This window comes from Taudactylus pleione, unplaced genomic scaffold, assembly GCF_031769625.1.
Source record: "Taudactylus pleione unplaced genomic scaffold, aTauple2 ptg000399l, whole genome shotgun sequence".
Taxonomy (NCBI): Eukaryota; Metazoa; Chordata; class Amphibia; order Anura; family Myobatrachidae; genus Taudactylus; species Taudactylus pleione.
Genome location: NW_028284801.1, coordinates 2,751,659 through 2,767,898, shown reverse-complemented (window position 1 = coordinate 2,767,898; position 16,240 = coordinate 2,751,659). Strand labels below are relative to the sequence as shown.

Below are 16,240 nucleotides of genomic sequence, written 5' to 3'. Positions count from 1 at the left end.
AAGGTCAGAACAAAATCTTTAGAAGTTGAGGACGGACAGATTACTCCTAACTTGATGTCCCCAGGGTCAGTTAGGAATGGGCGTTTCCCGGTTTGCGGGTACAGGAGGCCACCAGGTGACCCGATTCTCCACAGTATAGGCAGATGTTTTCTGATATTCTTCTCTGGCATTCCACTCTGGAGAGATGGGTATGATTCACCTGCATTGGCTCTTCATCTGTAGGAGGAGGAGGTGGATGAGTAGGGGAAGGAAGAGTGACTGACCTAGTATGGTCAGATCTTTGCTTCTCGGCCTGACGTTCTCTGAAGCGTAGATCGATTTTGTTACAGAGAGAAATCATATCATTGAGATTAGTAGGGAGGTCACGGGTGACCAAGTCATCCTTCAGTCAGTCGGAAAGCCCATGCCAGAAAGCAGAGGTGAGGGCTTCCTCATTCCACTTGAGCTCTGATGCCAAAATCTGAAACTCTACGACATATTGGCTGACAGGACAGGTACCTTGTTTCAGTGACATAATACTAGACGAGGCTGATACAGTTCCTCCAGGCTCATCAAAAATCCTCCTGAAAGATGTTACGAAGTCTGTATAGTTGTCCAGCAGGGAATCTGAACGCTCCCAGAGTGGGGAAGCCCAATCCAAGGCTGGACCAGACAACAGGGACAACAGGTAGGCTACTTTGGTTCTAGCAGTGGGGAAGTTATCAGGCTGTAGGATGAAATGTATATCGCACTGATTCAGGAATCCGCGGCAGAGCTTGGAGTTGCCGTCGAATTTACTATGCATAGGAAGGTGCAGCCGAGGGGATGCCCTGTAACTAGTATTGTCAGGCAGAGGAGCAGGGGAAACTATATTTACATTAGAGGTAGACAAAGAAGTTTGCAGATTATCCTGTCGTTTAGACATCTCTTGAAGAAACTGATCCATTTGGTGCTACATAGTTTCCAGGTTTTCCAAACGACCTGCAATACACCGAAATAAATCTGTTCCAGACTCCTGTCCCGTGGCCGGGTCCATGTGGCCAGTGCAAACTGTCATGTTCTGGTTTTGTTGTGGGCCTGGGGTGGTGATAGGAGTAGACACAGAAGCAGATTTAAAACAAAACGTGGAACATTTAATAAGTGGTTTGGCAGACATGAACAATGGGAGAAAATAAGTCCAGGGATGGCACTAAAGTGCAAATGGGAACGGAGGTGAATGCAATGAGTAAAAGTCCACGTAGTGGCAGATAGGAGCAGTCCAGTATCCGGGTCTTGTGAGGGTAGTGAAAAAAAAACTTGTCCAGCAGTGTGAGGTTCTGGATAATAGGGAAATGTCCAGTTAATGACAGGCAGGGGAAATCAGGTGTAGTGGTTGAAATGAAAAATGCAGGCTGAGGGAAAATCATCCAGTAGAGTGTCAGTGGAGGCAAGGTGCAGGGTGAACAGCAGACTCAGGTTAACAGGCACGGGGAAGGTAATGGAGGATGCAGGGTAGTCCAGTAGCGTTGGAGAAGACAAGCAGGCAGGCAGGTAGCGTTACACAGGAACAGATGGTGAGCACAGGGAACTCTCTCTCAGCTATGCTGAGAAACACGTTGCACTGGCAATGAAGTGAGGCTCTGAACCTCCCTAAATACCAAGTGCTGTGCTGTGACTGGCCAGAGAGAGCATGTGACAAACCAGGATTGGGCGATTAGGTCACATGACCGGAGGCAAGATGGCGGCGCCCATGCCGGAGTGGAACAGAAGCACCACCAAGCTTCACCATCCCAAAGTGACAACATGCCTGCACAGAACCACGCACAGCCAACGCCCCTCGCCAAACACCTCCTCCAATTCCTTTTACTAAACCCTTAAGATATGCATTACCTTGCACACTGTTTTTATTCTCAACCTTTCTCCAATTCCCAGTTTCTTCAACTGTTCTAAGCATTTTCCTCCCTCTGTGTCACCCCTGTCTGTCTGTCTCCCACTCATCTTTAGATTGTAAGCACTCATGAGCAGGGCCCTCTTCTCTCATGTGCTTTTCTTCATCTAAACCACCATCATCTTCCCACTGCCAAAAACAACACCAGTCCTTTTTGTTTGGTCACCCTGCTACTTATTTGGGTACTATGACTGCTACTGCAGAAATGTTTATAAACCTTGTCCATGTTCTGCAATGTAAGTAACTTTGTTCTTGTTTTGTTCATACTGTCTGTTTATGTACTCTTCGGACCCATTGTGGCACCATATAAATAAAGGATAATAATAATAATAATTTTCTATCCGAGCAAAGCTTCTCCATTGACATGCAGCACTACCCTTATGTGAAGCCTGTAGGAGCTGATTGGTTGAGACTTTATCGCCATCCAAGGCTTAGTAAATAGACTCATCGGGCCAAATGTAATAGGGTGTGAGTTTAGAAAATGTGAGAGCTTAGCTGTAAACTTTGTTACTTTGTTTTTGGACTCTATTACATTGGCAAAGTTTAAAAAGTGTCAGAAACTCTCACTTTTCTAAACTCTCACCCTATTACATTTGGCCCTTAGTCTTTCCTGCTCATAATCATCCCTGTATCTTTGCTCCATTTCTGTTTCTTTACTACTAAAATATTTTAGATTTTCTTATGGAAACCTTGGAGAGAAAACATGTCATGTCCTGAATATAATAGGACAGATTTCTGAAATTATGTCACCCCCATTATCAGCACACTTAAAATAGGAAAGCAGGAAGTTGTAAAATATACAGTAAGTTTGTTTCCCAAAATCACTAAGTAAGCTTTTGGCCCACTGGTCTGGGCCATATGAAGTTCTACAAAGAGTAGGCAAAGTCACATAAACCAAGCACATGAAAAATAAACATATTTACCATATTAATCTATTGAAGCTCTGGAGAACAAAGCTGTGGTAAGCCTTTTATACTTATAGCTTCAGACGCAAGGGTAAGAAATAGTAGCAACCTAGCCAATTGTCAGAGGCTGGTGGGCTCATTGTTTCCCCAGAGCTAACTCATACATATGGGACTTTCAACATAAATTAATAAAACATTGATAAATCAGTGAGACTAAATCAAATTTAATGCAATATTGATATAGCGCCATGTATGAGTATTAAAGAAAAAGCTTAGATAAATCCTGAGCAAAAATAGAAGGGATCAGTCTGGAAATATGCCACAAAGGGATATAATACTGTCCAGTACCATCGTTTTATATCCCAAATCAGAGATCAGTACAAGATTTTGTACTGTTTTACAGAAAGTAATTGGCATTTTAAGTGTGACACTAATTAGATTCCTGTGGTTGATTTAATAGGTATACTGGGGAAAAAGTTTAATTAGTAACTTAAATCTATATTGAATGTTAGTTGATCTGACTAGTATCACCAAATCGCCACCTGGTGACAAAATTTGCAATAATATATGTTTTTTCCAATACATGGCTAGCACTTTCTCTGATGTACTTGTTGTCCAAATTTCTCTTCATTATGAGTAATAGAACTTGCTCCATATATTTATTCATTATTAATAATAATAATAATAATAATAATAATAATAATAATGGGATCAATAACCATAACGCAATAATAGAAAATATGTGATGCATTTCAAACCACACAACTATAAACTGGGGGAAGTAGTGAGTGCAGTAGGATCCAAGCATTGGTGGCAGCCGGCAAGACCAATACAATGACTAGGCTTATAGGTAAATCGGTTGGCATAGGTTTATAGGTGTTGGTTTATTTGCACCTCTTACTGAATTAATAAACTATTGCTCTTTTAACTATAAAATGCTGAGGCCTACATTTAAGTCTGGAACTTTAATATTGGTCCTAACTAATAAATATTTGAAACCGTTGGCTTATTTAAAATTGTTAATAGGGGTTGGTGACTCTTGGCCAGGCTGATGTGCATATGTGCAGAAGACACTACAATTTGAACAGATATCGAGATAAAATAGGATAGTCTATAGCTACAGAAGGAGAGGAGAACATGCAAAGTTGAGTGGGGAAATGGCAGCTCAAGTTTTACCTAGATAAATGTAAGGTTAATGATTTTTCTATACCCTGGACTGTGCATTTGACAAGTATAGTATGTCATCTACTGTGAAGAAAGATGATTTCATCACATGCACAGGAAAGGGGTTATGACTGTAGGGGCACTCAGATTATGGAATATTTTGCCAATGGAAGTAGCGATGCCAACATATGTTTTAGGACACACACACACATAATTAGTGTCACAAATCAGGGTCTTAGCATCCCATACTAACTTAGACGTTCCTTCATTGCTGCTTACAAAGCACCTCTGAGATATTCCACAGCCATCACCTGATTCACCTGTGTGTTCGCCTGGTCTGCCAGACCAATGACTCTGAACCACTCCCTATTTTAATCTGCACATTGCCTGAACAACTTCATCCTTCCAGGATAGTTCTAGGCTCCAGGTCTCAGTACTCCTGTCTCCAGGTTCCCCATGAATCTATTAATATAATCTATTTCTCTGTGGAGTGCGCTATTTGACACGTTGCTACCTCGAAGGCGGCCATTATTTCACGTTACCTGCACTCCAGTATCCATATAGCTTACAGCTCAATCCAAGTTACGTTGCTATACCTGTCTCTAACATCCACAGAGCCGGCATTACCATCCTCAGCTTACGCCCAATGCCAATGTGTTTCACCACTGCTGTACTATTGGGACATTACGTGCAAGCCTTATTCAGTACTCCATTGTTACACTTAGCTCTCCGCAGGTCTGTCTCAGGTTAGCGGTTACATTATTGTGTTGACTTAATATTGGTCTCCCTATGCTGTGTGTTGTCTGGGGCTGGCGTGGAGTAAGGTGTGCAGATTCTAGGGCTGTGGGCAGGGTGCAGAATACAGTATTAATGCTGGGGTGATCGGCAGACCTATATTTCTTATCCTGACCCCTCAGTACTTGAGATCCTAACCAGGTTCCAGTTCCAGGTCTTGCGTCAGAGCAGTGACAGAGTACTTGCTTCCTCAAGCTTGGCATTGCATACATAAGACTCTAATTTCTGGCCTGAATTCCACTCTACTGGTACTATATTGGCCTGAGTTCCAGGGTGGTCACCATTGTCCCTGGAGTGTGTCCTTGGCTCTGCTGGTCTTTTCTGGTCCATGGACTAAGGGTCACCCAGAAGGCCATGGGTTGATTCTCCTCCAGGCCTGTATCCCTGCATAACTGTAGTCTCTATTCCTGTCACTAGTGTACCTTACTACTTGTCTGACTCATGAGCAAGAGTTATATACAACCTCCATGTCTAACCTGTACTTGAGTTCGACCCAAGGGTCCCGGGCCAGATATACAGAATTCTAAATCTGTAACAACTAGTATATACAACAACATCCAGATATGCCTTAAAATGATGAAACAAAAAAATAATCCCACCGAGCTTGGTTAAACAGGTTTTTGTAGTTATGCCTCAATGTTTATTTTGATGCTGTGACCATCACAGACAGTACATGTATGAATTTTCCTGTCCACCATGAGCACAGAGTGCATACCCCCAACATGACTCTCTCTAGGAGGGACACAATGCTCTGGTCCTGGACTTCCCTGGTAAGAGGTGGGGCTGGAGCGCAGTTCAAAATTCAAATAGGGGAGCTACACCAACTGTCATTTCATACGCTGCCAAACATCACTGGCTGGGACTCAGGACCTTATTCATGATCCGGTTGCGAGCGCTGAGTGCTCGCAACCGACTCGATGTTGGTCCACAGGGCATGCGCACGATGGAGATGGCTCCGTCGTGTGCATACGCGAGCCCCCGCTAACGACGGGTGATCCGTCGTTAGCGGGCTCAAAGCAGACGGAGCGAGCTGTCGATGTTGATTGACAGCTCGCTCCGTTTGCTGGGCGGGCAAGGGGCGTGCCTGCCGAAACGGAGGCGTTCCCGCCGGAACGCTAGCCGTTTGGGGGCGACCCCACTGACATCACCAGTGATGTCAGTGGGGAGCTTCCTGCTGAAACACAGCAGGAAGCTCCCTGGGGCTTAAGGTTGACGAGACCCTAGGGTCTCGTCGTAAGCCCCGATGTTCGCGATGGTCTTGACCATCGCGACCATCTCCCTTAGCAGTCGTTAGAGCTGTGAGTGTTAAACCACAGCCTAACTACCGACATGGAGGCGGCCGTTCAGGATGCAAGCGGCCGCCCTCTTTCTGAGCGACCGCTTGCATCCTACGACCGCCTCTGAATGAGGCCCTCACTCCTTTAGTTTCCATCACAGAGACCACCCAGTGTACAGAGACTGCCAAGAGACATTTGCCTCCTAAAGCAATCAGCTGAAGAGCAGCCTAGCAGGTAAGTGAAATGGTTGGGTATTAATATAAAATGTGAATATATTATTAATGCAATATAGTGTGGGCTATTAAGGTTATGTAGTGAGCTATTAATCTAATGTAGGGTTTGGTGGGGCTATTAATGTAATGAAAGGTATACTAATATATTGTAGTCTTGGGTATTAATGTAATGTGGCTATTAGTGGGGACTTTTCATGTATGGAACTTATAAATCAGAATGGGTTCTCTATATTTGGTGTGTGGGCTAATACCTTGATGACAGGGCTACTTTGGGATTGATGGCCTATATGGGTCCTACAGATTTAATTTTTGGGGCTAGTTGGGTGGTGGGAGACCTAGATACTTCACTCATAGCTTAATTTTTCAAGGAAGTGAATAATACCCCTCCCATTTCAGGAATGTAGCACCAGGTAGTCATAGCTGCAAGAACAGGTAGGAGGAAAAGTATTCAGTATGATTCGTCATCGTCCGCATGAAAATCCTGATCATCCCCAGGTAAGTATTCTCTAACCTGTTCTACCCCCTAACCCTAACCCTCCCTTAGGGGTGCCTAACCCTAATCCCCCCTCTAAGTGCCTAAACCTAACCCCCCCTTCCCCGCTGCCTAAACCTGTCCCCCAGGGGGGTGCCTAACCCTAACCCTAACCTCCCCCCGGGGGTGCCTAACCCTGACCCTCCCTTCCCCTAGCCTAAACCTAACCTCCCGGGGGGGTGCCTAACCCTAAGTCCCCCCCGGGAACCCTAAACCTAACCCTCCCCCCCCGCGGCTGTCCGCACCCGTCGCCTGACTTACCTTTGATCGGTAAGCCGGGTGTCGGGCTCCCAGCGTAGTGAAAATGCCAGTGGTTGGGATTTCGACGCCTGTCATTTAACCCTTGCCGGGATTATACAGTCGGGCGGGAAGCCGACGGTCGGGATTCCGTCCATTGGCTTCCCGACTGTTTCCCAAAGGGAAGACCAGACCTGTTGGGTTCTGAAGTTTGTAGTACATGAGTTAATTTAAAGCTATAACCCATTCCTTTGTCACTGAGTGTCCATGACTGCAAACTTCCAAATCATATGGTTAGCTGGCAAAGCAATATGCAACATAGTGATGAGTTTCTACAAGACTCTACAAGACTCCTAAGCATAGAGCTTTCTGCTGTGGCTATATGAACGTGTTTCTTCTGGATTATCTTTAGCCATAGATAGAGTTTGAAAGATGACAATAATAGTAATGTTGTTGTAGGAAAATTAAAGCTTATTGTAAGGAAAAAAAAGGTACAGGTACAATACAGTACACTGTTCCACTTGTTCCATGAAGTAATTACTATAAGCATAGTTCTATATGTGTTTAATGAGGGGGAATTCCACAATTCGCAACTCACCTCCTGTCTATCATCTGGTAGCATTTCTTCAGCCATCCTAACCCAGGCATTCTCCTCCGAGGTGTGGCACCATTCAGGTACACAATCATGTAATCCTCTGCCACCAGCAGCTCCAAACTACTGATCACATAGCTGCCAAAGCCAAGGAGAGGTAGTGAGATAGGACCGTTCAACATTTCACATAAAAGTTTACTGATTGCACTAACAAAATAGTCATAAAAGGTAATCCACAAGTCATTTTTCAGGTAAATGCAATAGCACATCAAGATGGTAGTACTTGAGGGTGTGTGTGCAAAGTTTAACTGCTTCTGAGAGGCGTTGGGCGCCTTGGGAATTTTACTGAATTCAGAAAGCCTGCAGTAATGCACCAGAATTAGTGCCCGTTTATAAAACAAGGTTTATTACTATGAAACAAGTTATTGCAATGAAGTGGAGACTGCACAATTAGAGAATATCTCCCAGATCAGAGGGGTCTGCAGTCTATTATATACCTCAAGAGGGTACCAGACTGGTAACAACTTAAGCGCTATTCAGGTGCATTTCATATAGGAGAAACACTTATACACAGCAAAATACAATGTAGCTAACAGGTTAAAATGTATAAATGTGACACATGAAATAAAAACAATTCCTGTAACCCATAACTCTAATGTGGGGTACACACCTGAACGATATAGGTAAGCACACTTACCAATCAGCTGCACAATATTTCTGGCCAGAATATGCCCGGTCACTTTTGAGGTAATTTGGAATGGTTCCTTCGGCCAACATAACGTGCAGCCGTTTGGTTGTGTGTACACACTATAAGATGTGAATTACATATATTTCAGATATATTGCATTGGCTGTGCTGCATGGCCAATGCGATACACTAAACAATATACAGTTTATCAGCTGTTATGCACAATATATCACCTAGGGGATGTGGTCAATATCGCGACCGCTGGGATTCTGGAGTTCAAAATGCCGGCGCCCGAGTCCCAACACTAGTCAGAATACCAGCGCCAGCTTCCCGACCCCCGGGATCACGAACATAAGTACTGAGGTTAAGGGGAGGGTTAGGGTTAAGCACTAAGGGGTTTAGGGTGCGGGGAGGGGGAGGTTAGGTTTAGGCACTAGGGGGGAGATTAGGTTCAGGCACCGGAAAGGGAGTCTTAGAGTTAGGGTAGGGACAGGGGGGCTAGGATACCGATCAACAAAGTGTCGGTATTCTAACCCTGTTGGAATGACTGCATCAGGATTCTGACCGCCAGGATTCCAAACGTTGGCATCCGTTATGTATTCCATCACCTAGTGTGTACCCAACATAATAATTTCTTATTTAAAGAACTGCAAAACCTAAGCTTCAGGTTATCTCAAATTAACAGATCTACTAATAGCATTAACAAACAGATATGATGTAAACTTAAGATAGTTCACATTAAATTTACATCTGTTATGTAGCCAAGTGCAAGCTAATTTTTTTTGCTATCATTAACTTCCATCAAAAGGATTGAGTGTCTATATTTTATGTGTCACAGTCAAACATTTAGCAAACAAGTCTAAAGGGTCTTTTTATCAATGGTGAGTCAGTGAGAGTGTTGCAGTGACACATACAGATTGTAGACTGATATCTATTTATCAATTCAGGGCTGCTAACCTGAGTTTTTCACCCCCTCACCAGCAGCCTAGCACTACTGGCATTGGATTCCAGTAATATGCGCATATGCATATAGGTAACGCCATCTCAAGATGTCTAAATAAAATTAAACATACCTCGCATTCCCCATGGTATAATATCGTGATGTGCCTAAGTTGCTATAATAGAGGGACTGTAAGAGAAATCAGTGATTTCTCTGCAGTATCACTCTAGTTAAATAGGATGAAGTGGTGAGAAACTCTTTACCTGGCAAAAAGTAATTGCTTGATAAACACTCAACGTCGTACAATGCATCTGCACATGCCGAATAGGAGCATTCACTGATATACAGTATGTGTACAGTGACCATTCAGACAATGCTAGTGCACAATGCACATAGATATGTACTCTTCCATTACCTGTGCCTTACTGGTTGATAATCAAGACCCCTTATGTTTTTTAAACCAAGTCTTATTTCAATGATTTTTTTTCCACTTTTTTACCCTCATCCATCTGTCTCTCAAATAGCAGAATGCAAAGGTGTCTATATGCATAATATCCCGGTAAGTTCAACACAACCAATCTTTTATAGCAACTTGTGCGGAAACATGCATTCTGCATTTTGGCACCAGTACTTTTCTGTGCAAGTAAAAATAGGTTTGTTTTCTCAGCTACACATGTTGGCAACAGTATCATTCCCACTTACAGAAAAAGATTCTCCATGATGTAATGGTAATCTGGACAGCTGCTATCTGGTAGACAACAAGCAGCAAATACAATGATGGCATTAAGACCCTCACCATAGTAACCTGCAGCATAGGATAAATAAATAAATAACAAATATATGTCACACAAATACCAAATGCATGTTTATGCAGAAAGAAAATGGCATTTAAAGTACAAATATACAAAATAACAAAAATGTATTGTGTGGCATTATTGATTACTGATTGCCCCGTTCAAGACCTTTAGGGGACTATAATTTAGACGACTATTGTAATGCCATCAGCGATGTTTCACACTAGGACTGATGGCTTTAAGTATAATTACCTGTCACCACCCTGTCTAACTATATGATGGACAGCAGATCACACCAATCCAGAGTGTTTATCAGTTAAACCAATCACTACAGACCCATCTGCATATGTGTGAACCGCCCCTCAACTACTTATAGAGACTGCCGCACTACAACCACTACCTCCTTGAAAAAGGCCTAAAGGCTGAAACGCGTTGGAGACCACTGCACTATTAGCCAACTTCATCTTCTTTCACCTATTGTTTACTACTACCAGAGACCCCAGATCAGCGTGTAGGAACTAGGAACTGTTATCAAGTTTGGAACCCTCAAGTCACGTGACCAACCCCGGAAGCAAGCCTCACCACCAAGTGGAAAAGATCCGGCAGGACAGGAGCGGTGCCCGCGTGGGTAGAGAGGTAAGTCCCCCATCTGCAGTGGAGTACACCCGGGGCACTGCTTTCATTAGCGCTGCATCCGTGCCGTCCCCCCCCGCAGACTATAGCACTTACCATTGTGCGGTGCGGCTTGCCGGAGGTAGCCTGTTCATTCAGGCACCATTCGGCACCTGCGCCGCTTGGTATTAACGTGCTGGAGCCAGGCAACCTCTCCCCATAAACAGCGACCGTACTCTTTGTCCCAAAGAAGACCATCCCGGGCATCTGTTTTATCCATCCCAAATAGACATCACCGTAGCGGGACGCCGCTTATGGACATATTCCCCCTGTTATACCTATTGACAAATTGATTATCCTACAAGTGCATCTTTTCTGGCTTACTCTGGTTTAGCGCATACTGAATAAATTAATCTAATTTTATTTCCCACTGTTTTATACTTTATTGCTAACAGCCATCTTTCAGGTTATGATATCTACTTCCATGATTATTTATAATACCTATTAAGCCCGAATACAGGCATTTACACTTGTCACCAGCTACTTGCAGTTTTTCTATTCTGACATATATACCATTTGTTTTGTATGATTAAGACTGATTTTGCATCAAAGTGCAGCGCTGCAACACTCTCCTTTGATATATTTACTTTGCAGGTAGGGGTACCTGTCAGTTGTTAGCAGCTCACCCTGTGTTTAGTTATCCTAGTGCGCAGGCCCGACTCCGTTATATCATTTATGCAGAAAGAAAATGGCATTTAAAGTACAAATATACAAAATAACAAAAATGTATTGTGTTGCATTATTAGGTGAGATAAAAATAACTAAAGATGTACAGGTTAAATTCATTCAGATTTTGCCGACAAATTCGGATCTTTCCGCCAAATTGCAGATCTCAGAAAGAGGCAAAATGTCATCTTTCATGGACAAACATCATCTTTCATGGACAAAAGAGATGATGTTTGTCCATGAAAGATGACGTGCTGCCTTTTTCTGAGATTCGAAATTTGGCAGGAAAGATCCAAATTTAGCGGGAAAATCCGAACCGACTCCAGCCTGTACATTTCTAAAAATATAATTTTACTTACCTGCTTTTCCCATATCTATAATCTGACACATCCTGCAATGCCTCAATCTTTTTGGGAACTGTTGCAGTCCTTGATCTCCAGCTTGGATCAAAAGGGATTTAAGCCATTGCAGGACTGCTGGATTAGATGATCGGGAAAGGGCAGGTATGAGACTTAAGAGTTAAAAATATTCTCTAGTCGGTCACACAGCTGTGACTTCATGCAAATGGTGCCACAAAGCCCTTCCCTTGTGTGCAGCTGTGCGTACGAATGTGCAAGGACTGAGACACCCACTGTCAGCATCGTTAGACGCAGTCATACAAATTGGTGTGTAATTAGAAGCACCATTGGTCACACCATCGAAACTTGTACCAGCCCTATGTGAGCGGCTGTGTGTCTCTGTACCCAAGCGCTTTCAGTGACACACCCGCGCCATTCCCAGGAACGCCCAATACATTTTTAAAACATTTCACCTCACATGCACCTCAATTGCAACTTCATTTCTGTGCACACGCTATTTGGATGTACGCGCAGTGCGACTTTGATGCATGTGCACAAAAAAAGGAAATCACTCCACTGTGTCCAATATTGCCGCTGCACCCGAATCAGAACCTAAACGTCAATATGAAGTGACTGCTCACCTCCATGTGTTACCACCTTCATGTATGGTTTTATCATTTGTAAATCAATGCGATGTTCCTGTTCCCCAATGATCACTGTCCTCCATAAGCGGCCATTTGTAGTCCCCCCCTCTTCCACTGCTCCATCCCCAAACAAGTCCGCACTATCCCCAGGCATATTCTTGGCACTTGCAACAGGGGTGTCATCTAGAACCAAACAACTTTAATAATTATCACATATATAAATATACATAACTAAATATACATACAGTATAACTTAAATAAATATTTTCTTTTTGGTCACAATTATTTTTGTCGAACTTAAAATTTTCTATATATTTAATATTCTAAAAATATAAACATAATTAATACTTGCTGGATAAGCTGGTCTACCGAGAACTGATAAAATTAATTTGATAGTACATCGTCACAGCATCTAATGTCACATAAACAGTCAATTGTACAGCATACATTCTTATTACAATGAATCTAAAGTAAAACTGAAATACACAATTTGGACATATAGGGGGTGATTCATAGGTGGACAAATGACCAATGTTCTCGGTTCTGCGCATGTGTCAGTGCCGCAATGAGCATGTGTGGCGATGGTGTTGTGGCTCCGGTCGCACTGTGGTGTTACTCATCTTGACATCTTGCAGGTGTTTTGGGGGGCTGACGGGGAGTGTTCTAAAAAACGGAAATGTGTCACCGCCGTTTTGGGGCATGCCGAGGACAGAGTCTTCACACGCAGATTTACTTGGCAGATTACTTGCGGTGGACATTCTATACAACGTTAGGCTTGGTCATGTCCGATGGTCCGCGCTATGTTCCCAATGTTGATCTGGAGCTGCATCTTCGGACACATGCAGCGGATCTGAGAAGCCGACGGTGGGCGTCTCATTTCAAAAGGCTACCTGCAGCATTTGCATAACTTCTCAGAATCGCTGCTACCAAAGACACAGCTCTGATCCCTCATCCACCTCTGAATCACCCCCTTAGTTTTGAGAAAACTTGAAAGTGAATAAACACCTTAAATTGCAATGCTATAGCAATACAATTTTAACTTCTAAGACTATATAAAATCAGGAAACATCCAGTTTGCTTGTAATCTACTTGTTAGTTTGCAAAAGCTAACAACAAAGTACATGACTCAAAGAAAAAACTATGCATAAAATAATAGGAAATCAATACGTTGCCCAGAAATGACAACAAATGACATCATTTGAAACAATTTACGTATTATAAATTGAGTTAAGAAACCTACATTACTTAAAATGCTGACTTCACTGTACTGAAAACATAACAGTATAAAATGATTCTGAGTTTTATAGTGTAATTACCTTCCCATTCCAGCTCATTTCCATTGCCCAAAAACTCCAATGAATCTGTTTCATCTGGAGTCTCAATGTCATCTACATTTATATCCAGATCTTCCGGGGTATCTAGGAAGTCATCAGAAAGGACAGAGCCCTCACTCTGGTCCAATGAGATGTTAATCTCTGGAGCCACAAGTGTTTTCCGCTTGCGATGGGATTCACTGAGGTTTAACGTGCTTGGCGGAGCTGTATACAAAAACATGGATAAAATATGAAATATGGTAAGAACTTACCCTTGTTATCTCTATTTCTACGAAGTCCATAGGGTTCCACAGGATACCTTGGGGTATAGGCGATGACGTCAGACATCGGGCACCACAGAGTTAAGTTTTCAGCCTCCCAGGATGCTCTGGGGTCCTCCTCCTGTACCCCGCCCCCGAGCCAAGGCAAATCAGTTACGTAACAAGCCCCAGGCCGGAGGAGGAGAGGAAAGAGAGAGAAGAAAGATCTGGAACACACAAGAATCACATTGTCACCAGAAGGAGATGGAAAAACAGGTGACCAGATGAAAGCCCATCTGCAGCACAGGTGCGACAGGGCGGGAGTCCTGTGGAACCCTATGGACTTCGTAGAAATAGAGATAACAAGGGTAAGTTCTTACCATATCTCATATTTTCTACATCAGGTCAGGGTTCCACAGGGTATCCACAGGATACCTAGGGGATGTCCCAAAGCAGTATCCTTTAAGGGTGGGGATGCTCCTGTTCTGAAAAGAGAATCCACTGCCCGAAGGAAGCATCCTGAGAGGCAAAGGTGTCAAATGCATAATACCTCACAAAAGTATGAACAGAAGACCACGTGGCTGCCTTGCAAAGCTGAACCGCTGAGGCACCATGTCGAGCTGCCCACGAAGGACCCACAGACCTAGTGGAATGATCCATAAAGGAGGATGGAACAGGAAGGCCTTCATGAATATAAGCTTCAGAAATTGGCATGCGAATCCTTCCTGCCAAAGTTTGCTTAGTGGCAGGTCAGTCCTTCTTGCGGAAGCCATAGAAGACAAACAAGGAGTCCGACTTCCTAAAAGAATTGGTGTGGTCAACCTAAATCCTTAGAGCCTGCACCACATCCAAGGTGACCTCACCAACCGTGAGGTCTGGTGAATTAAAGGCCGGCACAATGATTTTCTCGTTGATGTGGAAACTAGATACCACCTTTGGGAGGAAACAAGGGCAAGTGCGAAGCACTGCCTGTCCCTATGAAAGATGAGAAAGGGAGGTCGACATGAGAGAGCCCCCAATTCTGAGACCCTTCTGGCCAAAGCAATGGCCAGAAGGAATACAGTCTTAGCTGTAAGCCATTTCAAATCCACTGAGTCCAGTGGTTCAAATGGCGGTCCTTGGAGAGACCTCAGGACCACAGCCAGATCCCAAGGAGCCATTGGTGGAACAAAAGGGAGGCTGAATACGAAGTACACCTTGCATAAAGGTGCGGACATCAGGAAGAGTAGCAATCCTACGCTGAAACCACACTGACAGGGCAGAAACCTGCACCTTCAGAGAAGCAAGGTGAAGACCGTGATCTAAGCCCACCTGTAGGAAAGCTAACACTCTGGATATCCAGAACACCTGAGGATCATAGCCTCTAGGGCGACACCACTCAAAGAAAGTATGCCATACTCGATGGTAAATTCTTGCAGACGTAGGCTTCTGAGCTCTTAGCATGGTGTTAACTACAGAGCTGGAAAAACCCCTGGACCTTAAGAGGGCTGTCTCAACAGCCACACCTTCAAAGACAGACGACTCAGATCTGGGTAATGAAAGGACCCTGTGACAACAGGTCCAGATGTAGAGGCAACAGCATTGGAGTGTCTACAGAGAGCTCCGAAGGTCTGAGTACCAGTGACGTCTGGGCCACGCTGGAGCTACCAACAGGAGCGTGCCACCTTCTTGCTTGAATTTGCGGAACACTCGAGGAAGGGAGAACGGAGGGAAGAGGTACGCAAACTGGAAGGTCCACCGGACCGACAGAGCGTCTACCAGAAGAGCCTCCGCGTCTCTTGTTCTTGACCCGTACACAGGCAGTTTGTTGTTGTGTCAGGAGGAATTGAGGTCTATCTCCAGAAGGCCCACTTGTCCACCAGGAGCTGAAACACCTCCTGGTGAAGAGACCATTCTCCTGGATGCACGTCCTGCCGGCTGAGAAAGTCTGTTTCCCAGTTGAGGACTCCCGGGATGAAAACCACCTAGATGGCAGGGAGATTGCCCTCCACCCAAGCCAGGATGCGGGACACCTCTGCCAGCGCTGCCCGACTTTGGGTTCCTCCTTGGCAGTTTATGTAGGCCACCGTGGTGGCGTTGTCCGATTGTACCTGCATGGGTTTTCCATGGAGAACATGTTTTGCTTGCTGGAGAGCATTGAATACTGCGCGAAGTTCCAAGATGTTTATTGGAAGTGCAGCTTCTGCCGGGGTCCACCTGCCCTGGAACAAGTGTGGACCCGTGACTGCTCCCCAGTCTCAGAGACTGGCGTCCATCGTCAAAAGGACCCAGGTTGCCACCACAAA

General features: G+C 44.2%; 1 protein-coding gene across 2 annotated transcripts in view; it reads right to left on the bottom strand.

Moving 5' to 3' along the window:
- The window catches only part of ATCAY (ATCAY kinesin light chain interacting caytaxin), a 108,397-nt gene that overhangs the window by 37,019 nt on the left and 55,138 nt on the right, over window positions 1–16,240 (bottom strand). For both annotated transcript variants that reach the window (XM_088446460.1, XM_088446461.1), the window contains 4 exons: window positions 13,699–13,920; window positions 12,380–12,565; window positions 9,971–10,073; window positions 7,648–7,779 (listed from right to left, as the gene is read on the bottom strand). In XM_088446460.1, the coding sequence (XP_088302586.1) occupies window positions 7,648–7,779; window positions 9,971–10,073; window positions 12,380–12,565; window positions 13,699–13,920 (643 nt within the window). The remainder of the gene's footprint in view (window positions 1–7,647; window positions 7,780–9,970; window positions 10,074–12,379; window positions 12,566–13,698; window positions 13,921–16,240) is intronic.